This window comes from Sebastes fasciatus, chromosome 10 (genome assembly GCF_043250625.1).
Source record: "Sebastes fasciatus isolate fSebFas1 chromosome 10, fSebFas1.pri, whole genome shotgun sequence".
In the NCBI taxonomy this organism is placed as follows: domain Eukaryota; kingdom Metazoa; phylum Chordata; class Actinopteri; order Perciformes; family Sebastidae; genus Sebastes; species Sebastes fasciatus.
The window spans coordinates 26,352,578-26,377,066 of NC_133804.1; the positions used below are offsets into that span (position 1 = coordinate 26,352,578).

The 24,489-nt window shown below is 40.5% G+C and overlaps 1 protein-coding gene across 7 annotated transcripts in view; it reads left to right on the forward strand.

Moving 5' to 3' along the window:
• Positions 1 to 24,489, forward strand: part of LOC141775629 (teneurin-3) — a 176,060-nt gene that overhangs the window by 108,187 nt on the left and 43,384 nt on the right. For 4 of the 7 annotated variants that reach the window (XM_074649193.1, XM_074649194.1, XM_074649198.1 and 1 more), the window contains 7 exons: positions 999 to 1,199; positions 8,773 to 8,958; positions 12,207 to 12,227; positions 12,681 to 12,704; positions 13,781 to 13,927; positions 14,418 to 14,634; positions 23,685 to 23,804. In XM_074649193.1, the coding sequence (XP_074505294.1) occupies positions 999 to 1,199; positions 8,773 to 8,958; positions 12,207 to 12,227; positions 12,681 to 12,704; positions 13,781 to 13,927; positions 14,418 to 14,634; positions 23,685 to 23,804 (916 nt within the window). The remainder of the gene's footprint in view (positions 1 to 998; positions 1,200 to 8,772; positions 8,959 to 12,206; positions 12,228 to 12,680; positions 12,705 to 13,780; positions 13,928 to 14,417; positions 14,635 to 23,684; positions 23,805 to 24,489) is intronic. The other 3 variants (XM_074649196.1, XM_074649197.1, XM_074649195.1) reach the window with 2 other exon arrangements.

Genomic DNA, 24,489 nt, shown 5'->3' on the forward strand with positions numbered 1-24,489 from the left:
ATCGGGTGTTTTCAACTCCGCCGAGCGGATAATGCTTTGGATGTTGTTATTGATACGGTGTGTGTGTGTAAATTAACTCCCTCTTAGTGTTTAGACCACATGAGGGTACAAGCTGGAACAGATTGCGCAGGGCCCGTTGATGCAGTCACCTATTGGAGAGCTCCACAGCTGAAGACACCTGTTAAAGTCGATCAGTCAATAGCATCTGTTCCTCCGTTTATTGAGAAAGAGCTTCTTCTTCTTCTTCTGTCTTGTCAACCTTTCCCACCTCCCCCTTCACTTCAGCACATTTAACTTTATTGATCCCCGTGCAGACAAAAGACAATTATCAGCTCAGATTTACATGTGTGGCTTGTTGACCTTGCACGTTTAAAGCTATTGAGTTAACTAAATGAGCATATTGCGGTTTTCTTTGAAGTGAAGCGATATGGGAAGGAGACACAGATGAGAGGTAGTTCCGAGCTCGCATATAAGGGCTCCGGTGTGATGAATTGTTTCAGGTAGATAATCAATATCGGTGTCCAAGCAGATGTGCGGATGCACAGAGGAATCAGCTCCAGGGGAGGCACAATGACGATGTTGCAAATTATCCCTATGGGTTGATTATGTTGGTCATAATTGCCAATTATTAACCCAGATCAGCAAGTTGATCTGCAAATTGTTAATAGTAATTGATTATATCTGTTTAGACACTAATTGGACCCTTTTTCGTAGTGCCTATAATGGAGCATAATTATCCTGCCAGTATATTGGAAGTACCCTATAATATACCGTAGAACATAGGGCAGGAAAATTACTACCAGCCACCCCTAAACACTGCAAAAATTGCAGCTGTGGCTCACCAGCCGTCATCTGGCGCTGGAGCTCTTCCAGTGTAGAAAAAAAAACGATTTTGGCTGGTAGCAGAGTCAAAGTGGCCGGGGTGAATAATTAGGTTTGACATCCTGTCCAGAAGTGGTAAACCAACGTCGTTGTCGTCCTCCCTTTTGTGTCTTTAGTGGACTGCGTGGACCCGACGTGCGCGGGTCACGGAGCCTGTCATCACGGTGAGTGCCACTGTAACCCGGGCTGGGGAGGGATCAACTGTGAGATCCTGAAGAGCACTTGTCCAGAGCAGTGCTCCAGTCACGGAACCTTCAACACCGACTCGGGAACATGCGTCTGCGAGGCCAACTGGACCGGGGCTGACTGCTCTATAGGTCAGAGCACGTTTCACTTTCATTGCATCACATCAAGCAGTGTTTTGAGTGGCTTTTTCATGTGATTTACTGCAGGGTTGCAAGTATTTTCATTATTGATTAATCCGTCAATAATTTCCCTGATTAATATTTTGGTCTATGATTTGTCAGAAAATAGTGACAAATGCACATCACACTTTTCTAAAACCCGGGTTGACATCTTCTAACTGCTTGTTTTGTCCCAAACTCAAATATATTAAATTAACAATTGCATATGAAAAAGAGGAGAAAATAATCTTCACGTTTGAGTAGCTGGAACTATTGATTATGTTTGGCTCTTTAATTAGAAAAAAAAAATACTTTTTAACGATTAACAGATTATCAAAATAGATGCAGCTTAATTTTCTTTCAATTGACTAATCGATTAATCGAGAGGGCTGTCAAATTGCGATAAAAACGCCACTAATTTCTTTAACGCATTAAGGTAACTTGCAATTTCTTGGTTTTAACAGGCTTAGTTTTAAAGAAAGAGTGAACATACTGGTATTATATGAAACTAGAAAAACCTAAGGAATCCATTGGTACGAATCATGTCATACTAGCTTGTTGCAAAGGAAGTTAAATAACGCTCCAAACGTGTGCTAAATTTAGGCAAGGATAAAACGATCATAGCCATTTTCAAAGGGGTCCCTTGACCTCTGACCTCAAGATATGTGAATGAAAATGGGTTCTATGGGTACCCACGAGTCTCCCCTTTACAGACATGCCCACTTTATGATAATCACATGCAGTTTGGGGCAAGTCATAGTCAAGTCAGCACACTGACAGCTGTTGTTGCCTGTTGGGCTGCAGTTTGCCACGTTGTGATTTGATCGTATTTTTAATGCTAAATGCAGTACCTGTGAGGGTTTCTGGACATTCATTGACTTGTGTTGTTTAATTGATTTCCAATAATAAAGATATACCTATATTTGCATAAAGCAAGCACTTGCGCACTCTTGTTGATAAGAGTATAGACTACTTGATAAATCTCTCTTTAAGGTACATTTTGAACAGATAAAAATAATAATTAAATATTTTATAATTTAAAAAATATTTTAAAAATAATTTAATCGCAAATATTTTGTGATTAATCACAATTAAATATGGACAATAATGCAAAAATCACAATTAAATATTTTAATCAATTGTCAGCCCTATTAATCAGAATCAGAATCAGAATGGTGTTTATTGCCAGGTGTAAGAGGTATACACTAGGAATTTTCTTTGGTTTTGTTGGTGCAAGTCAACAGTATAATAACAAAAGAATAGATAAAACGTTAGAATAAAATAAGAATAAAAATGTACAATTTACAAAATAAGCTATTTATAATAATTTAAATAAGCTATTTATAAGCTGATTATAACTATGCTGATGACTTTACTTCTTCATAGAAAAATGTGACAATCTATGTCTTTTTGTGTAAATTTCCAAAGTCTACACGTTAGCTTTAAACTAATTAAATGGCATTTTAATCTACTTAGAGTTCCAATCTGCAAGGTCTTTTATTTAATTCATTAATTAATTCAGTTATTGATGCCATTAGTGCAGCGTTATTTGTACTCTGCTAACAAACACCTTGCAAACAGTGCACTGTTTTATTGGATAATGTTTGAGTTCTCTAACAAGTATCTGCCGCCAGATTCTTTCCGTATTTGCTCCAAATAAACTCCCCCTTGCTGTGCACAGACACAGCAGACACCAGGTAGCAGATGTATAAGCCTTTATTAACAAGCTGTAGGTTGAAATAATAGATCTAGCTCATACAGAGCATTATGTCTACAAGTGGGTGTCTCATTAAGAAACTTTGGGCATAATTAATCATCTTTGGAATCCAAAAAACTGTAAATATGAGGAGGGGGAAGTGATATATGCTTTATTCTTTAATGATTAACAAAAAAAAATCTCAATTTTAGGTAATTAATCATCTCTGTTTTTGAAATATAATTTAGTGACCAGAACAATTTGTTTTCCTAAATGAATATGTCACATTTTGAAATGAAACTCTTTGAATAATATAAACGGTCAAATCGGTATCTTTCAGCGTTCCCCCCATAGGTACACATGAAGGAAATTATTAATTGAAAAGTCTGGATTTGCTCCAAAGATGATGAATGGGAGCCTGACTGACTGAAGTTTTTAATCTCATGAGCTATGCATACATGCTACAGTACTGTCACTGCTGTGGTTTATGAGCTCTGGGTTACATCTCTCCTATATCACCTTCAGTAAAGTTTTACTTTGGTGTGATGGGGCAAAATTATAGGAGACGTTTATATTTTCACTAATGCAAGAAAGCCACAATGAAAAGAAAGTTTACTCATAATAATGATGATGATGTAAGCCTGTCACGTTTTTGTAGGAAGATATGTTGTCCCAGAAATAGTTGCGATAAATGATATTATTGTCATTATAAGACCTTTTATGCCACTGATGTAATGATAATATAATAACATAATAATGCAAATACACCCTTTAAAAGAGCAATTAGCTTTTGATTCTGGAATTGAAATGTGAAAAAAATATATATTAAATAAATCCTAAATAAATAGAAGAGAAATAAAATAAAACCACAAAACCAAAACAATAAATAAAATGGACTTTTGGGCTCTGTTAACAAAAATGTGCAATGTCTTATAGGACAACCTGCTGTTTATTCTGGCTAAAATGTTGCTGACGTTCTGATGTAAACACAATGGAAAATATCGAGGTCAGCAAAAATGATTAAATTCATGTCCATGTATCATACAATAAGTCTGCACAATCCTGTTAAATCGATCTAAAAAAAACAAACATAATAACATTCATTCTTTTTGCAGCAGAAAGCTAACGCTTCTGTCATTTGCGTCATCCTGCTGAAAACGCCTTTGCATTTGATCTGCTCATAAAAATGAGTTAAAAAAAATGTGCATAGTTCAAATGACATATGGAGTGCTAAGTTTGTTTGTGTTTCTACATTTAGAAATAATTGGGATCAGTATGTTTTTTGTGTTTATTTAATAACATTTTATGAAAAAACATTTTTTTTTATTCATGACACAATTTCAGTACTTTTATAAATTATTATAGTTTATTGACTGACATAACCGGGTAGCTTAGGGTGTACAGTTTTCAGAGATATGAAACATTTGAAGATACTCCCAGCAATGACATCACAATAAGCAAAAAATACCAATGTAGGCACCGGCGGACCATTTTCTATTTCCGAGTTCACTGGGTTATGTGAGAACATTAAATGTCTTTTGCACAACACAATGCGCTGAAATGCCTCAAATGTCTCAGTTCGTCTCCGAGCGGGAGTAAGAAAGGAACCTGGACCGAGTACAGATAACAGACCCATAACAAAAGCTTTTATGAGGAGACAGATGTTGACATCTGATAGCCAGGAGTCACTCCTGCTTGGAAAGTGTTTTATAGCAAAAGAAAGGACTGAAGGAAAAACCTCAGTCTGGACTGCTGCTCATATTTAATGTTCTTTATGTTCACCAGAAAGTCTGTGATTATGCTGAAGTCGTGTTACAAGGTCTTCATTATCAAGCAACGTGTGAATCCCTCTGACAGTTGTTAAAAGTTTAGCTTGCAGTTTGGTAACCCTAAATAAATCTCCTTTATTCTGTTTTGGACTAAATCAAACTGTGGGTGTGATCACACCCTGAAAGTTTGGTAATCAACACTTGTATCACGTGTGTGGTTTTTTGAAACGGAGCATATGCCGACAACAAAGCTCTGACTCCAACACGTTAGCCTTGTGAGACCTGGCATATGTTCGCCTTGAAATTCAACACAAATGCATGTTGTTTTAAAAATGACTTATAGATTTGTTCCGAACCTTTGCCGGCGTGTTTTATAGCTGCTTCAGGTTTATTAGAGCAGAGGAGACAATCGCGTATTCCCATCTGCTCGCAGCGGAGCATCTTCATTTGTTACCAGCTTTGTATTCAGAGGGTTTGGCTTTCGACACAGGTAGGTGACATGTTAGTTCAAAGGCTGGCCCCTCCCATCTGTTATCTGTGCATGAGGTTCAGGTGATTTATGCGCCGTTTCCCACTTCAGAATAGACTCATTCTCTATGCGCTAACCCCAGAGAGAGGCACAATGGCCACTCCGAGGCGGACAATTAAAAGCAGAAGTTGCAGTTTGTTTCTGTCGGGTGTAAAAGGCTGTTGAATGCATTGGCTGAAATTCAATTGGAGATGAAATCATACGGAGGCTGTTTGAGATGATAGATGCGTGTGTGGACCTTTTAGAGCAGCATGCGGCCTGTTTGGTTGCTGCCCAAGAAGAATGATTGTTTTGGTGAATGGGGATTTTTTTCTTTCCTTTTGTGTCTCTTTTTATTCTCTTCTTTTTTTAAAGAGAGGTAATTTAGTATTCTGTTTCAGCATTCCAGACACAATCCTCTCGCTCAGCAAGATGTCTCAGTCTTGTCAATACTAGAAGTGACTGAACCAATGCGGTCCAAAAGTTACGGTTTACCCACCTGGGTGGGTGGAGAATTCCTTCTTAATTAATGCTGCGGGTCTTCTTCAATTAAATAAACCTTAATTAACAAGCGAGTAGCACGGATCGACCGCCCACAACCCCTATCCAGCTCTGAGTCAGGGGCATGTTAAAGGCAGATAAACACTTTTGGACTAATGAAAAATTGATTGCATAGATTCTATGGGAAGGAGGTATCCCTTTGGAATCAAATGACTCCCCTCCAGAGGCGTGCTTAATATTCTACAGTGTCTTCGCGACTTAATCAGAACCATCCAAGGTCTCTCAATCGAAGAAAAACTCCATTCAGAGGGCTGGAAACGGACTGCTAAAAGAGCCTCGGTGAAGGGGAGTGTGGATAAAGCGGTGTGGGTAGATTAGCTTAAAAAAAATGATGAAAAACACATGAACAAAGTGGGTATATTTTATCCTTGTTAGGTATTGGGCAGCAGGATAATGTCTCTCGGCTTATTTGCTTTTCCTGCAGGCTATAGCAAGTTTTTAAAAAGTCACAAACTTTTCGGTTATGGGGCTGGATAAATTTCCTGGAGCATCTAGTCACTTGCAATTTGAGGACATACTCGAGCTCCTTTCCCCCAGCACACTGACGGCTGTTTGTCACAACGGAAAGCTTTATGGCTCTCCTGTTCAAAGGCTTTGATAGAAGCTCTCGGTTCCAGTAAATGAACATTTCTTATTCTCTCACAAGAGCTGCAGCAGCAGCTTGTTGAGCGTTAGCTTTTTTGCCTGCTACAGACTGATTTACTATACCTCCGATGGATTCAATCATTTGAGTTCTCCTTCTCTGAAGATAACACAGATTCATAACAGATGCTCTGCTGTTTCCGATGCTCCGTACTTGAAGAAATCATGTTGATCTAACATGTTTCAGAGTCCGGACATAAGAACCTGCTTAAATCCATAACCCTCGTCTCAGTCTGCCAAGACTCCATGCAAATGAGAATATGCAAAACCTGAAAAGTGCTTGTTTTGGGAAGTGTTTAGATGTACAAAGTAATTGCGGTGCTTTACCGTCCTTGTGTTCTGACTTCAGACTTTTTTTGAGCGACAACAGGTTTTCATTTTATTTCAGGGCGTCTGAGCTGCATTGGAAAAATAAAGTGGTCTATGAAATTACAGGAGTCTTTGATAAAGATGAGTTAAAGTGGCTGCTGGAGGAAAAATTGCAATAATAGCCGGTGTTGCTCTTGCATGGGCATGGGAAGAATGACTTCTCTATTATTACATTGTGATTATCCAGAGCAATACTTATATAATGTGCGATAAGATTCTGGTGTCATTTCAGATGGTAAAAAAATAAGTTTTTACAATAATAAGCTAATTAAAGCCAGAGTTTGTTGCTGAGTAGATTTGACATAAAAGAGTTGTAAACCGATTCAGATCCATTTGCCATCAGTGTTCCTTCTTGCTCTTCTGTATAAAGTTGTATCTCATTGGAACATGCCCTCTGCTTTATTGTGGAGAGTGTGGTTTACAGATTAAATGTCAAGCACTGAAAATTTAAGGGACTTTATTATCGTCGGAACCCATAAAAGTAATAACACAATATATCAAGATTAATTTCATACTTTTTTAGAGGAAGATTTATCCTCTTTTATTCTCTCGTTCTTTCACTATTCATTGTGTAATTTGGCAGAATGGCAGCCAAATAAAAGTTGATTGGGGATTCTGTTTCGATGCTCTGACATGTCGTATGTCAACTGTGTGTTCTGCTTTACACACATTTTAAAAAAAAAATGTATATTGAGATCCATAAAGCAAGAGAAAGCAGTAAAGTCCTGATTTTTTTGCCCATGTAAAATAATGTTACATCTTAAAATGTCCTTCATAGTTTATAGTTTCTGTCTCAACCAGATCATTCTGTTTTAGACCTGTAATAATCTTTCACATGTGGAATTTGCACATCGGTTTACTACCTCATTTAATTTAGAAGAAAGATTTTAACTTGCACACTTTGCGATTAATTGCATGATCGTCCATAGTTAATTGTGATTAATCCCAAATTAATCACACATTTAATATATGTTTTAAATATACCTTAAAGGGAGATTTGTCAAGTATTTAATACTCTTATCAACATGGCAGTGGTTGAATATAGTTGCTTTATACAAATGTATTTATATATTTATTATTGGAAATCAATTAACAACACAAAACAATGAACGATATTGTCCAGTAACCCTCACAGGTACTGCATTTAGCTTAAAAAATATGATCAAATCGTAACATGGCAAACTGCAGCCCAACAGGCAACAACAGCTGTCAGTGTGTCAGTGTGCTGACTTGACTATAACTTGCCCAAAACTGCATGTGATTATAATAAAGGGGGCATATCTGTAAAAGGGAGACTCGTGGGTACCCGCAGAACCCATTTACATTCACATATCTTGAAGTCTGAGGCCAAGGGACCCCTTTAAAAACGGTCATGCCAGCCTTTCCTTGCCAACATTTAGCGTACGTTTGGAGCGTTATTTAGGTTTTCTAGTTTCATATGATGCCGGTATCTTCACTCTAGCTTTAAAACTGAGCCAGCTACAACCTCCGAAAGATCGATTGCATTAATGCATTAAAGAAATTAGTGGCGGTAAAATTAATTTGCGTTATTATTGCGATAACTCTGACAGCCCAAGTTGATATGTATATTTACTGTGTATTTACTATTCCTCTGCATTGCCTTGATATCTATCTATCTATCTATCTATCTATCTATCTATCTATCTATCTATCTATCTATCTATCTTATCTACAGATGAAATATCATCACATATTACAGCTTCAGCTTTTTTTTATTAGTATTTGCCTACACAATTTCAGGATTTTCTACAACTCATTTTCCAGGAAAAGTGTTGAAAATGTGTCTTGTTTAAAGTTAAACTTCTTGGCCCACTTTAACCAATCGAGTCAACACTTCTCAGCAAACATCAGAGGGTTTTTTCAGTCGTGGCAGATGCATCTACACAGAATACAAAAATACACCAGTACAGAAGAAAAAAAAAGTGCCTTTTCGCTGAACAGAAGCTACATGACTCTGGCTTTTTCTTTCTTTTGCAACAGAGGTGTGCGTGGTGGACTGTGGTCCCCACGGCTTGTGCATCAGCGGTGTGTGTCACTGCGAGGAAGGCTGGACAGGACCAGAATGTGAGCAGAGGGACTGTCACCCACGCTGCATCGACCACGGAGTCTGTCGAGAGGGCAAGTGTGACTGCCATCAGGGCTGGACGGGTGAACATTGCACCATCGGTGAGCCACGGTGACACATGCAGCACTGTACACCTACACACACTTGACAGAAGGGCACGAACTACAGAGGAAATTCATTTATGGACAGGCTTAAAAGGGCAACTTTGGAGTGTGAATGTCAGTGTTTTCAGTGCAGTTTCAAGCATCCGTGTGAAAGACCCAGATCATGAGACACTTGTGTTGCTGCCTACCTACTCTACACAAGTACCTTTGCATGACAATCAAGTGATAAGTACTTCATAGTGACAAGTAAACTGCTGTGTTTCAGTTTCCAGAGATCACTGAATCAAACCTTGTGGCCAGGATCTCCATCGCTGGATTTTTCAGTTTTTTTTCAGAATGTTAAGCAGCCACTTTGAGAACATGTACTCAAGTACTGTACTGTGCTGTGTAAGGGATAGTTTCGGTGTTTTAAAGTGGTAATGTATGAGGTATCCATAGTCGGTATATGGATGACGGTCTGCACACCCACAGCTTGGAGAAACAGACAGAAGTACCAGCACAGGAGCAAAGCAATGTACTGCTGTGGACATAAAACATGCAAAGCATATTTCAACCACCTAAAATAAAGTCTCAACTGAAAAAATCTATATCAGTTTGAATGAACACTATATTTAGAATATTTTCATCGGTTTACTTTGCAGTCAGACAGCCGTTTCCGACAGGGAACTGAAGCCGTAGTAGCCATCTATGTTCTCGCCAAGCCACCAGACTCCATTGAAAAAACAGTAATTTGCTCATCTACCGCTGCCTCGTTGGTTAGTTTGTTGTCTTATTGTGTGATTTTGGTGAATCTGAACTAGTCACAAGTCACACAAAAAACTAACCGATCGAGGCATCGGTACAGCAGCAACTCCCGTGTTCTGCGATGTAAAATTACTGGGTTTTTTTCAATGGAGTCTGGTGGCTTCAGCGAGAGAACAGATGACGACTTTAGTTCCCCGTCAGAAACATAGACCTGTGTTCCAAATCACATACTTTTTCTCTTTTTACTTTTAGTACATACTGCAGCCGCTCCTACAAAGTATGTACCGTTGCATGCAGTATGCATACAATTGGGACATACTGCTTCGCCATAACATTGCACCTCCAACTTTGACCCTCTTGCTCATATATCTGCTGCACAGAGGATTTGGGGTCAGAATATCCAGAAAAGCATGCTGGCTTGCATACTGCAAAATGTGACCAGATGTTGTAAGACATCCTGGTATATCCTGCATTTGACCTACTATGTATTGGGAAATACTAAATCTTTTTCTGGCATACTAAATACTAGGGTAGTATGGGTATTGGAACGCACAGATGGACTGTATAGCCGTCTGACGGCAAGGTAAACCGGTGATAATATTCCAAAAACAGACTTAAACTGATTTTTTTTTTTAGGTGGGTCTTTCTTTTAGGTGGCTAAAATATGTTTTGATGCGGCCCCGTCCACAGTAGTACATTGCTTTGCTCCTGTGCAGGTACTCTTTTCTGTTTCTCCAAACTGGTGATGTGCAGACCGTCATTTACTGTAGGTAATACGATAACTATGGATAAGTACCTCATACAACCCCACTTCAAAACACCCAAACTATCCCTTAAAGTAGAATGTTGAGGTACTTGGTATTTCCATTTCCAAGAAATGTGACATATCATTGCTTTTGACCAGCGATTCTTCACTTTTCTTCTCTCTCTTTTTTTTTTTGCAACACCTCACCACCATATCAGCTTTGTAATTTCTCTATCATCCATTTAGATATTCCACCTTTTAGACTGCTGAAGTGATGCTCATGTATTAGCGAGTCAAGGGCAGGTATGTAGGGAGCCGAAAAGCCACGGGTAGGCCTCTTTGGAATATAATTTTTCTGAAATGGCGATGCTTCACCAGGCATTAATGAGGATAATGAGTTCTGAGATGTCACTTCCTATTGACCTTTAACTCAAACTTCCTCGACACCTCACCCCCTGTCAAAGGTCCTGTAGTTAAACCCTGACACGCCGCGTCAAACAGCATTCCCCCAAGTGTCATCTCAAACCTCTCAATGACGACTTATTCCCTGTGAAGCAAAGATCTGGCACTCCAAACTATTGAACCCTAATTATGTATTTACAAGTTCTCTCATGAGCAATCCCCGGGCCACAGCGCCGATCCAGAGGGGGGGAGGAGATTGCAGTGAGGGAAGTTGTTGGAGGGGTCACATTCCTGATCTTATTAATCTTTCCCTCCTCAGTGCACCATCCATTTACTCTTTCTTTCCTCCTGTTCAAGGCTCCCGCCAGGAAAGTAACTCCTTGCTTTGGATGCAGCGGCGATGAATAGGCAGTGCGTTACCTTTTCTTGGAGAACCGGGAGCTTATTTTGTCTTTCAAACCCTGAATAACTGCCATTTGCACAAAGCGCCTTTTAATCACATTACATGCACAGGGCTTGAATAGAGGACTTCCTCGGCCATTCTTTTGTCACAAGCATCAAGATCCTGTTTTATATGCAAGGCTTAACCCATTGTCACCGCTTTCTCAGCGCCGCAGTTTACCACTGAGGTGTTTTTTGGATTCGTCTTAGTGTACTGCCGGTTCATTGCCGTGCAGTTGTTGAAATCAGCGAAGTGGAGACGACGGCAACAGTGAAAGAAAAGGCAAAAAAATAAAAAATAAAGTTGAGCACGCTGCTTCACGATGCGTTCATAATAGACTGAGGGTGAGACTACATACCTCCTGACAAGCAGACAGTAAAATGTTTTGAAGCAGGCCTCGGATGAAACTGGCTAATATAGTCTGTTTTAACAACCAGATATCAAGAGAGACTGCGTGTTCGTCTTTGTGTTCGCCCGTCTTGCTTTGGCAAAGCAGATGGAGACTGAATATTTTACTAAGCTTAAGAGGCTGAATTCATTTATGTTGCTTCCTATGGACAGAAATATAATCACCATCTAAGGCGCTTTTACAGGAAAAATATGATGATTTTGACCACGGAAGCATCTATAATTCTGATTAATCACTTGCTGCTTTAATTAACATCCACACTCTAAGTTTGTCAAATACTGGATTTCCCCCCTTTTACTGCAGCTAAACTATGAATCTACTCATCTAAATCTGCAGCTTCTGTCTCTTTCTTGTCTCCCTCTTTCAAACCAATTTCCTACTGGTGTTTTTTCTATTTGCATTTCTTTGCCTAACTCCTACTTATATCCACTCTCTTCTTCTATTTTATGTCTTCTGTATGCCAATCTATCTCTATCCAACTCCCTCTCGGCTTACATGTATAGCCCTGGATTCCAGAGTATCAGGTAAAAACACTTTTTCACTTTGCTTGAGAATTATACTCTTCATGCAAGATGTTTTTTTTTTCTTATCCAGAAACACCTTTATGTTGCTTTAAAGAATGTGAACTCTGTTAAAAAAAAATATATATGGGTGAGCTCGGAGCTTTCCAGTCAAATCCTGTCACTCATGCTTATAGCATTATTCAGCTCAATCACCACGAGAGATTGAAATTAGAGCAGAAACTAAAACGTGGCGAAGCCAACTATAATCTTGGGGAAAAAAACTACCTGCAAAGCTTCTTTTTGCCAAATATTTCAAGCAAAGTTAGCAGCTACATCAGCTTTATGCCACCAACACTTTTTGTGCTCCCTGTAAGTTACAATAAGTAAATGTGTTTGTCAGTCTTAGCTCTCTGCCACCCAGGAGATAAGTAATTTTCTTTTCCAAATGTTTCCCTTTCCTCGGTTGTGTAATAGGAGCAGTCAAGATAGGATATAAAGGTAAATTGAACCACTACCCCCCCAAGGGAGATTGTCACAAACAATCCCTCCCTGCTCTCTGTCTTTCCTAGCACGGCGTATATACACCTGTTCTATGTCCGAGTCGATCATAATGTTCCTGCTGTGATCCTGCTCGCCCGATATGTTTCCTCATCTCCTGTCCGTCTTAACCAGTCTCACACAGACTCCACGGTCCTCCTCTCCCACCCTGTCTTAATTCCCTGTGTCTGCCAGATTAAACGCCCCAAAACTGGTGTGGTTTAGTCATGTTTCGGCTCCCTGTCTTCACCCACCACCAGAAGGAATGCGATCTGGCAGCGAGTGCTCTGTTTTCTGTCAATGTAGAGACTCCCGATTCCTTCCCACACTTCTCCCCCCTATTTACACATATACTTCCCTTTTCCCTTTGATGTTGCTGTTACTTCACATGAGTGTTTCTAACAGCTTCAGTATAGACTCTTCCTGCTTTAATTATTTTTCCCTGCGAAGGCAATGAACTTCCAAGACAGTCACTGATTTCCAGCTCCTCAAATGGGATTTCTTGCATCTTTGAACTCACTATAAGAATCCTTCAAGGCTTGACTCAAATACAAAAATTGTTGTGAATTTGGCTCCATGTCAAGGATGAGGATTCATGCAACCACAACACAAGTCACGTGAACTCATAAATAATCATTCTAACTTTGATTCAAACACCAAAAAAAACCTCACGAGGATTTGACTCAGCATGCATTCATGTCTCCCATTGGCCTTTTTTAACTGTAAGTAAACAGCTCAGCAGGTCTCCTCCTCTTCTATCCGTCCCAGTGTAGCTGTACGTGCTCCTGAAACTCATGTGAAACGACAGTAACTCCTCACACCCTCCCCCACATCCCAAGTCCTGTCAGAGGTGTATCGTACTGTATGTTCACTCAATACTGTCTATTATCATCTTTGTCCCACCTCTGCCCCCCTCGTCCACTCTAAATGACCCCTTTCGCTCTTTTCTCCTCCTCCTCCTCCTCCTCCCCTTCTCCTCCTGATTTCCTTGTTCTGACTTGCTCCGCCGTTTTGACACGTACATGATGTGTTGACAGACGGATGCCCGGGGCTGTGCAACAACAACGGGAGGTGCGTCTTGGATCAGAACGTCTGGCACTGCATCTGCCAGTCAGGGTGGAGAGGGCTGGGATGCGATGTAGCGACCGAAACGCTCTGCTCAGATGGCAAGGATAACGAGGGAGGTAGGAAGAAATTAAAAGCCTGGTACAAATCATCTTTTAGCTTCAGAAAAACTCTTCATTGTGCGAGACAGGAAATTGGCTTTGATGTGGCTCCTCGGTGACAGCGCAAACAAACAAAACAAATCAATCATACATAAAACATCACTGGAGAGGATATGCAAATGTTGTAGCAGAGCAGATTGTTAAGCAGCACGCTTTAAAATATACAGTAGATCAATTATAAAGAGTAGTTGGGACTATATATCAATACTCTGGAGCTGGGTGTCTCATAAACTGCTGACCGACAAGCCCAGAACTTTTTGAGGTTCATATTAGGTGACATACTTTGAAGTAGTTCATGTCAGCTCAAGATCTCTGCTGTCACTTCAATGAACTCAAGTTCATGTAGGAAGTCATCTGTGTGCACTAGAGCTCGACACAATAACGGAGACGCTCACACGTTTCCTAACGCGTCCTCTTCCCTGTCTTGACTGTCCCTCCTGTTTTCCAGATGGGCTCGTCGACTGCATGGACCCGGACTGCTGCACTCAAATCTCCTGCCAGGGTCAGACCTACTGTCGCGGCTCGCCCGACCCTGCCGCCATCGCCGGCCAGAGCCAAAGTTCATCCGCCCAGCCCACATCCAAGGGCTTTTACGACCGCGTCAGCTTCTTGATTGGTCCCAGCGGCAGTCACGTGATACCCTGGGATAACCCGTTCAACAGCAGGTAAAGCGGCTTAATGAATTACTGACGGCTCTTTAATTATTCGCATCATGTTAGCTGCTTGCCGTCTCATTACCAGTCTGGAGACACCTGTGTTTGTGAAGCCACTCCAAAACGTCAAAGAATCTCACATCTCTTTTGTCTTTGCTGTCACAAGTGACAAGTGTGTTTACAGTGGCGTCGCTGCCACAAGCGTTTATTTCTTTCACCCAAGATTAAGTAGCTGAAGAGTGAGCTTGTTCCTTGCTATAAAATACACAGCCCTTATGAATGTGAAGACATGAGGATAAGGTTTCTTACACCAAGATAACAGGACCGTGTGGTTTTCCAAATTTGAAAGGAAAGCACAGCAAACATTTTTTCTGAAGAGAGCATTTTCACTGCACATGAATGTATATCTTTTATCAGAAACCTACATTTTTTGATCATTAGCATCACACAGTATATTTAAATATCTAAGGCCGGCACACTTAAATAGATTTCCCTTTGATATTTGCTAGAAAGGTTTTGTTTTTTCCAACAGAAAACCACATTAAATCGGTCCAATCACAGAGAAGTCTGCAACGAGACAACAAGTTAATGTACTGCATTCTGCTCTTCAACATCAAACAAGGTTAAATGCATTAGAATATGGATGGATGGATAGATGGATATCTATTATATAATACATATTTTGATACATTTTCCACTTAGATGACGATGTTGATCTGTTGGTCCACCACTTTGGTCCAGAATGAAATATCTCAACAACTATTCAATGCATTGCCATGAAATTGTGAACGGACATTTGTGGTCCCCAGAGGATGAATCCTGCTGACTGACTTCGCCACCAGCAGGTTGACAGGGTTGTTGTTTTTTTTAGTGAAATATCCTGACAACTATTTTATGGATTGCAATGAAATTTGGTACAGACATTCATGTTCCTCTCATGGTTAAATTTTAAAACCTCAAAATTTCAATTCGTCCAATGCTTTTGTTTATGATTGAATCAGGCGGCAATCTCTAGGTCTGAGTAGTGAAGCCAATATGGAAGTGCCTTAAACTTGCATTCTTTCTAATAGCCAGCAGGGGGCGACTCCTCTGGTTGCAAAAATAAGTCTGATTGTCTAGAAAATGAGCCTACTTCTCACTTGATTTATTACCTCAGTAAACATTGTAAACATGAGTTTATGGTGGTCTCAATCACGAGTTTCAAGTCTTCTTCAATACAGCATGATGCTCATTTAGTAAATTATGGTCCCATTTAGAGTCAAATAGACCATAAATCAGGGGATGCTTTAGGGCTATCTGGCTACCTTGTGATTAACAGGTCGCTACCACGGCGTTGTCCGGTCTGTGAGTTGTCCACATTCTTGTCTTAGAACTTTAACCCTTTCACAGTGTGTTTTCAGTTCATGAAAGTTAATTATAACCTTTTTGTTCACCTAAAAATCTCTTATTCGGTGTTCGGTTGTACTTCACTCCACCCTCTCGCGTCTGGTTGCAAAGAACCAAGATGGCGACGGCCAAAATGTCGAACTCAAGGCTTCAAAGCCGTAGTCCACAAACCAATGGGTGACATCACAGTGACTATGTCCACTTCTTAAATACAGTCCATGGATTAAATATTTGCAAAACTAATGACATTCCCATCGGCATCAATTGCACTGCCAATTGGCAGAAGTTAGCGTGCTAACACGCTAAACAAAGATTGTGAGCATGGTAGACATTATACTCACAGTGCTGCTAGCATGGCTGTAGACTCTTGGTCTTGTTTTCATCATCTCTTTCAAAAACGCTTTGTCTTATTTTCCTTTGCATATTCATAAAGCAGCCAAACATTTCCCAGACGACCACTCATTTCGATCGGTCCCACAACTATTGACATCCCCAGGGTCTTAACACCAGTCTAATTGATTCCCCACGCTTCTCTTCCACTGCTCGTGAGGACCCTCAAGTAACCCCAGCATGCTCATCCTAGTCAGTTGCATCAGTGCTATTACGGCTTCCCATTCCTGTTTTCACTAGTAGAAACAAAATGTACTCAGCCTGCTCAAGGAACTGCTCAAACCTGATAACTGTCCCCATAAGAGCACAACCAGCCCCAGAGAACATATTGAACCAGGCCGTTTTAAATGTCCGGTCCCTGGCTGGCAGCAAATATTTTTTAATTAATGATTGGGTTATCAAGCACAGCCTTAACTTTTTGTTTTTAACTGAAATTCGGTTAGTTGAAAACAGTGGAGCTGCTTTAATTGAATCAATGGAGGTGGAGTTGCCGTTTTATTTTAATAACACTTTCCAATGCAAGAAAAATACCAATACAAAAATGGGCTTCTTTTGAATATCTAGCTCTTCAGTTAAATTCTTCCCTGTCGAGCTTTGTTCTTAAATATCTACAGGGCCACCAAAATATGTTCAAAAATATGTTTTCACAAAAAGGTCTCAGTATTTTTATAGCGTTGCGGTGACTGATGTTTTTCTCTCCGATCACTCCTGTGTCTTCTTTTGAAATGAATATCAGTGTTTGAACTAAGATACAAACAGAGATAATCACAAAATGGTACATCACTGAAAACACCAGCAAATTGTTCACTTGGGCTTTCCCCCTCCACTCCTGCACTTTTTCAAACTTTTTTGTTGATATGGTGGATCATTTATAGCTATAAAATTACAAATCTTATTGATGCAGTCACCCCCGCTGAGGTCAAAGTAGCTACTGGTAAGAAAAAAAAGCACCATGGAGAAATGCCACGCCGGGGAAGCTTTAAAAAAAAAGAGAATGACGAAAATCAAATATTCACTATGAGATTTTTGAAGAGTCTTCGCACCAAAAATAGCAATAACGCACATGCCTTATTTGCAACTGTTGACAGACTGTCAACTCCCGCACCCCCCATATCAGTACTCCCTGAACTCCTCTCTACCAAATTATGCAACAACTAATCATGCAATAACTTTGCCTCCTTCTTTACAGACAAAATTAAAAAACAAACGAGCTGTCAGTGCCTCTGTATCTGGCAAAGGGTCCATGTCATCCTCGCTTTCTCTTAAAACCAGTTCCATCTGCATGACACAATTTGATCCCATCAGCCATAACACCCTGAAGAGATTGTGTTACGTTTAAGTTCTTCCTCCTGCTGCCTTGATATTCTTCCCACAATCTTCTAAAGAATGTTTTTTAATTGCATGGCATCAGTCCTCTTGGAAATAGTCGATACATCTCTTCTCTCAGGCCATTTCCCCCCCAAAAAAACACTGAAAACAGCAGTGATCAACCCTCTTTAAAAAAAAAAAAAAAGAACAATTTAGATATCTCAATCATGCAGAATTATAGGCCAATATCAAACCCCCCCATTGGGTAAAATCAGAAGTTGGCACTAAATCATTGTTTTGATGCTCTCCAATCTGGATTGCGACCACATCACAGCACTGTGACTGCTCTCATCTTCTTTTTAGTGTGTTCACACACAAACTATATCTTGTTGAGCCAAAACTGAACACAGTATTTTGCTCTGTCATTGTATTCACAGAGATGACTGGTTATCTTTTGGCTGTTTGACATTTGTGTGTAGTGGTGGTGGTAGAATCGGTTGAATTCAGGGCCGCAAACGTGGACTTTGCCTTCCACCTTGTCCCCGCTGCTCTCAGGAAAGTACTAAATGACATCTATTTAAATACAGACAGTGTCAAAGTTTTCATCTCAGTGCTGCGTTTGACACAGCTGACAATAAGATATTACTTGACAGACTGGAGAACTGGGTGGGAATCTCTGGCACAGCACTTAACTGGTTTAAATCCTGTCTGCAGGATAGAGGCTATTTTGTGTCAGTTGCTTCCCCACAAATCTGAACCAACAGCAATGATATGTGGACTTCCCCGAGGGTCCATTCTTGGTCCAGCTCTATTCTATTCTCTATGCTCCCACTATAGCTTACATCTGGGAAATGTCAGAATGGTGTAGTTCTGGACTCAGACCAAAATTATTAAACCCAATTCAACAGAATTACAAAATCAGCCTACTGCCACCTTAATATAGGTCAATTTAAAGGACTCGTGTCTCAGGAAGACTTAAGCTGGGTTTATAGTCGCCGTAGTGTCCCCGGCGTGAGGGTGTGTGAGGCCAAAAATGACATCATCACATATTGTGCGTAAAGCGCGACGGCTCCGCATGTTGATACATCGCTTGGTCATGCACCGCTGCATTTTTGTAACGGCGCACGCAGGGCTTTTCAGATATGGCTACTGCAATAAGATAAAAGCAAACAACTTAGATTAAGAAGTTAATATAATGAAATAGAAAGACGGACAATTTCTTTTCAAATGCTTCAAAAGTAGAAGTAGATCTTAGAAATCTACATTTGAGTAAATATTTTGCCAGTCGAATCAAATTGTTTACAGCATATTAAAGCTTTCAAACTTCGTTTCATTATGATACATTTAATACTTGACTCTTTTCTTTACATGGATTATATAAAGGTGATAAAGTGTGTCCTTGAATATGAGAAATTACTTTACAGTTAATTACAATTCCTCCCCGGCATTGAGGAGTTTGGTTTACGGCGTTTTGCCGCGAACACTCATTGACCTCTTGCCTGTTCGGAGAATTCTTCTGTTTGTATGTCATCTGGTGTTTCGTAGAATACTGCAACGAACAACAAGTTGTGCACCGACGCCTTTGTGCGTTCTCATAGTGCGCTCGCCATCTGTGGAGGCCCGCACATCGGTGCCTCGCTCGAATATAAACAAAGCTTTAGAGAAACTTGTTCATGCCTTTGTTTTTAGTAGACTTGATTGCTGTAACAGTGTTTTTACAGGTCTAAAAAATCTGAGTTTTGCAGTTGATTTGAACTATTATTGTATATAATATAGGGCCGTCAGTCGATTAAAGTATTTAATCGCAATTAATTGCAAATTAATCATACATTACATATATTTAATGCTAGAAATCAATTAACAACACAAAACAATGACAAATATTGTCCAGAAACCCTCACAGGTACTGCATTTAGCATAAAAAATGTGCTCAAATCATAACATGGCAAACTGCAGCCCAACAGGCAACAACAGCTGTCAGTGTGTCAGTGCGCTGACTTGACTATGACTTGCCCCAAACTGCATGTGATTATCATAAAGTGGGCATGTCTGTGAAGGGGAGACTCGTGGGTACCCATAGAACCCATTTTCATTCACATATTTTGAGGTCAGAGGTCAAGGGAGCCCTTTGAAAATGGCCATGCCAGTTTTTCTAGTTTCATATGATACCAGCATCTTCTCTCTAGCTTTAAAACTGAGCCCGCTACAACCTAAAAATCGCAAGTTGCGTTAAAGAAATTAAAACAAATTTGCATTTACATGTTAACTTTGACAGCCCTAATATTATACAATAATATTATAATGCTATTGACCTACAAAACATTGAATAATTTGGGGCCACAATACATGTGTGATGAGCTGCTCCAGAGCTCTAGGATCATCTGGGACAGCCTTGCTTACCGTCCCCAGGGTCAGAACCAAACATGCAGAAGCAGCTTTCAGTTTCTATGCAGCGCCAATCTGGAATAAACTTCCAGAAGACTTGAAGTCTGCCCCGACCCTGAGTTCTTTTAAATCGAGACGTACACTTTTCTGTTTGCCACTATCTCTTTCCCAAGGCCATTTAAAGATGTTACGGTCTCATATTTCTGCACCTATTAAATCTTTTGAATCTACTGTATTTCTATTTCTTTTGTATTTGTTTGTGTTTTAATTGCCATTTGTCTGAAATGTGCTCTATAAATAAACGTACCTTGCCTATAAAATACAATAGCTACAGTGCAGATAGAGTCTTTGTCTTTTGTGACGTTGGTGGACATGAATAAAACCTGTGACCTTCTAGTTTCGAAGCTGGCTTTTTATTCGTCGTGACACCATCTGCAATGTGACCGTAACATTTTGTTAAGCTTTTTTTTCTCAAGAATTAAAGTTTAAGGATGTCTATCCAAGATAAAAAAAGATTTGATTGAAAAAGTTTGATATGAAGGAGGAGAACATCTAACCCAATGAATAGACTAACTACATCACTGTGCAAACTCAGGAGACAAGAGTTATATTTTTCACCAAAAAAACTCCCACATCTGTTCAGAATCACAAGTGGAGTTTGTTTTGTGGCTGATGGAGAGGAAAATGATTGCCAACTGTGTGCAGAAGGCTTTGGGAATATTTCCTCCAATAGTTTAAAGTAATCCCTATGTAAATAGCATGCTTTACTGAAAATATAGAATGAGGCGATCCCCCCTCCCCTCCCAGACGGGTTCTCAGTAATCCTCATCCTCATTGTCTTCAGCTTACTGTCGATTTCATGTCTGGCTGTGGCATTAGCTCTCTTGCTCAAAATACTCATTTGGCTTTTTATCTCCTTGTAGAAGTTGTGTAGTCAAAAACACCATGTTGCATTTTAGAGGCTCTGCAAACATGTCTACATTTGACAAAATTAATTACCTTTTTTTTTTTTACTGTATCCTATCAGGACAAACACTGAATACGTGATTTATTTTTGAGAGATAATGAAGTAGAATGCAGTAGTGGCAGAGTTTGTTTGGAGCCCCATATTTTTCAGACATTCATTTGAGGTTATAGGGTGAATAATTTATTGACAGCCTTTGCGGACTATACATTATAAAAAAGTCTCTGAAGCGCTGGAACAAAGCCAGAACGGCATCAAGACTTCCAACGGCAGCGGTGACTGTTATGCCTCGTCGTAGACTATCTGATGTCTAATGCTAGAGAAATGGGAAACAGTTAGAGGTCACTCCTCTCCTTCTATTATTTTAAGAAGCCATCGTGAAAGCCATCGTGAAAGCCAAGATTTCAGCGCGCGGTCAGGTTTCAGAACTCGGCAGTAAACTTGTCCCTCGTATAGCACAGAGAATAAAACATGTGTTGTGGTTTAGTGTTTTTTTTTTTTTTCCCCACTAGTCCCCCAGCTGTATCACATGTCCCCACACAAGTCTCCCATCGGGTTTTCAGATGGTGTTTTTCTACAGCCGGCGTGAGACAATGACAGATAAGAATGCATGAATTATATGATTCATTTCTGGGGTTTCAGCAGGTGCTGTGACTTGGCGTTTGTTTCGGGGTTTCGGCTTTTGTAGCATGCTCTCAAAAGATTAATAGAGACACAGGGAAGAAAGAGTGAACCTTCGGCGGGGCTCTTAAGTGGCCTTGTTCCCCGAGCCGGTAAATAAAGGATGGGAGATGGTCGTGCCAGGCGTGGAGCGGGAGGGAAATAAGAGAGGCTAAAGCTGTTGATCATCCCCGTCTCATACGCGTAATGACCCGGAGATAAAGTGGCAAAATGAGACATCTTTTGCCCACCAGTGACAAATGCAGAGGGAACACTTTTAAAATTCTGCTCTATGGTTGAGAATGATTAAATGTTGATCGCATCGTCTCCTTCTTAGCTTCCAACAAAGGACTGACTTAACAAATTACTTCACACTTAAGGGTATACGAACGAGAAGGCAAGTTTTACCTGAAGGCCCTGCAGTCATGTTGAATAATCGCAGAGGGTATCTGAGGCTTTAATCATGTATGAAGCTTCCGTTTCTGTGATTTATGGAGCAAAAATGCCAAAGAAAATAGCGTTTTTTAGGTGAAAGCAGGGGACGGGATGCTGGAGGTGGAGAGGCTTTTTGACCAGAAGCAAATCCATTTGCCAGCAGGGAAAATCTGGGTGAGCAAAGTGAATGAGTAATGCTCCCCCATGCCAGACTAACTACCATAGAGGTGCCCTTAAGTGAAGCATTTAACCCTCGCCCACCTGCTCTGGTAGTGCTGCTCTTTGGCCTGCAGTAGGAGGTGGGTTGGATAAGGCAGCCACCAGTTGTGATTGTGCGTCAAAATACTGGAGGAAAACAGGATGTTTGTTCTGAAAGCCTCTCCTGCATTTCTTTTTTAGGCTTGCCAAAAACCTTCACATTTTGACTTTTTCCTGATGAACATTTAGTATTTCTTGTGTCGAAATTGTTTTTTCTCTTCACATCCTCACTGTTTACGACTTCACCTTTCTAAAGTTCTGTGGCGATTCTTTCGCATTGTTGCATTTCAAACCCATTTCCATTTCTTTTTTTGTCAGTTTGCCTCCAGCGTTGCATTTAGTTTTTCTGAATCCCTATAAAGTGTCTCTTGACACGTCAGCCGCCGAGCTTTGCAACTTCTCACATCAAGAGGGTATCTGTAAGCGAGTTGAAGAGCTCGTTCTAACACAATTCTTGTTGATATATTATCTTTCATCACAAGTATTACCACAGACATTTATCACGCCGGCGAACACAAGACGCGGGTATGACACTGACAAGAGGCTCTCTTTCGGAAGCAAAAGTACTTGCAAGAATAATCACTCTCGGATCACACCCTCTTGAAAACACAATTTTAAGGGAAAGTCTCAATTCAGCGAGGTCAGGGTGATAACAATACTGTGAGTATCACACTCATGAATCTCATTTGATGTGCCTTTTGCTGGGTATGTTGCTCATTTATTAAGCTGACTGATCGTTTAACTGTGAATCTTGTTGGCTAAATAATGTGCTGTGTTTTTCCACTCTTAGCTTTGATGCCCACTGTTTTCTGTGCAGGCCTCACATGTTGAATTGCCCTAAGAGCTATACGTGGCTTTGTATGTCGTATCTTGTCTCAAACTAATAATTCTAATAATAAAAAATTGGGGCTTTAAGTGTGAGAAAAAAGCTGCATCCATTTTTCTGTGTTCTCTTGGAATGTAAATGCTGCAATATACGTGCAAGATGCTGCAAAATCTCAACAGTCCTCCGTGACTGGAAAACCTCATCCCGCTGAATTATGGGCTTTTAAAGCAGTAAACAGAGACAGAGAGGTGCACTGTAAGGTGGCATTTCCATGAATAACAACCGCTGACGTGTGTGTGTATTCCTAACGGTCAGTAAATCATACCTCTCTGCTGGTGCCGCTGGCAAAGGGATGACAGTTGTTTGCAGCGCTGGTGCCGTGGCCGCCTGTTGACGCCGGCTGGCATTGTTTGTTTACTCAGCCCTTTCTGTGTTTGTTTGCCCACACAGCCTGGCGTCAGTCATCCGGGGTCAGGTCCTCACGGGAGACGGGACGCCGCTGATTGGAGTCAACGTGTCTTTTCTGCACTACCCGGAGTACGGCTACACCATCACGCGGCAAGATGGCATGTAAGGATGACACTCACTGTGCACACATGCATCACTAGGTGCAGCATGGAGGGATCAATCTGCATTAACCAACACTGATTTACATGTCCAAATAAACAAGAGCGCTCTCTCGCAGGATAATCAGCCCCTTAGGTTCAACCGTTGCCCTTGCAACAATTTATTTGTGGCATGGACGGCTGTCCCCGGACAGACCAGTATGGAAAAAAATGCAGAAAACGCTGTCCGACAGTGGGAGAGTCGTCCTGGCTGTTATCCAAAAAGCGCTCAAAACAAATTGAAACGGCAGCACATTGTGCTTTAGAACAATTCCTCATGCAAATGTCACAGTGGTGGAGGCCATTTTGAACCAAGCTGTTTAAAATGCATTGAATCAGCAAGGGTAGAATCAATCTGCCCGCGGTGTAGTAAAACATGGGATTACTGTCTGACCTTCTCCTGCTGTTAACGCAGACGGGTCCTTAATAATGAGAGAGCAAACACATACAAGACAAACGCATGTCGTATTTTACAGGAAGGGTTCAACTCAGGTTGGAGCTTTTATTTTTGCCGATGTTCGTCAGAGATAGCGAACCCAAGGCCTTCATTCAGATCCAGCAGATCGAGGCCGTGTTTATGTGTTGCCAGTATGGAATGAAAGGCTTATAAGTGGCACGGAATTGTACAGCTGTTGTTATGAAGCACAATC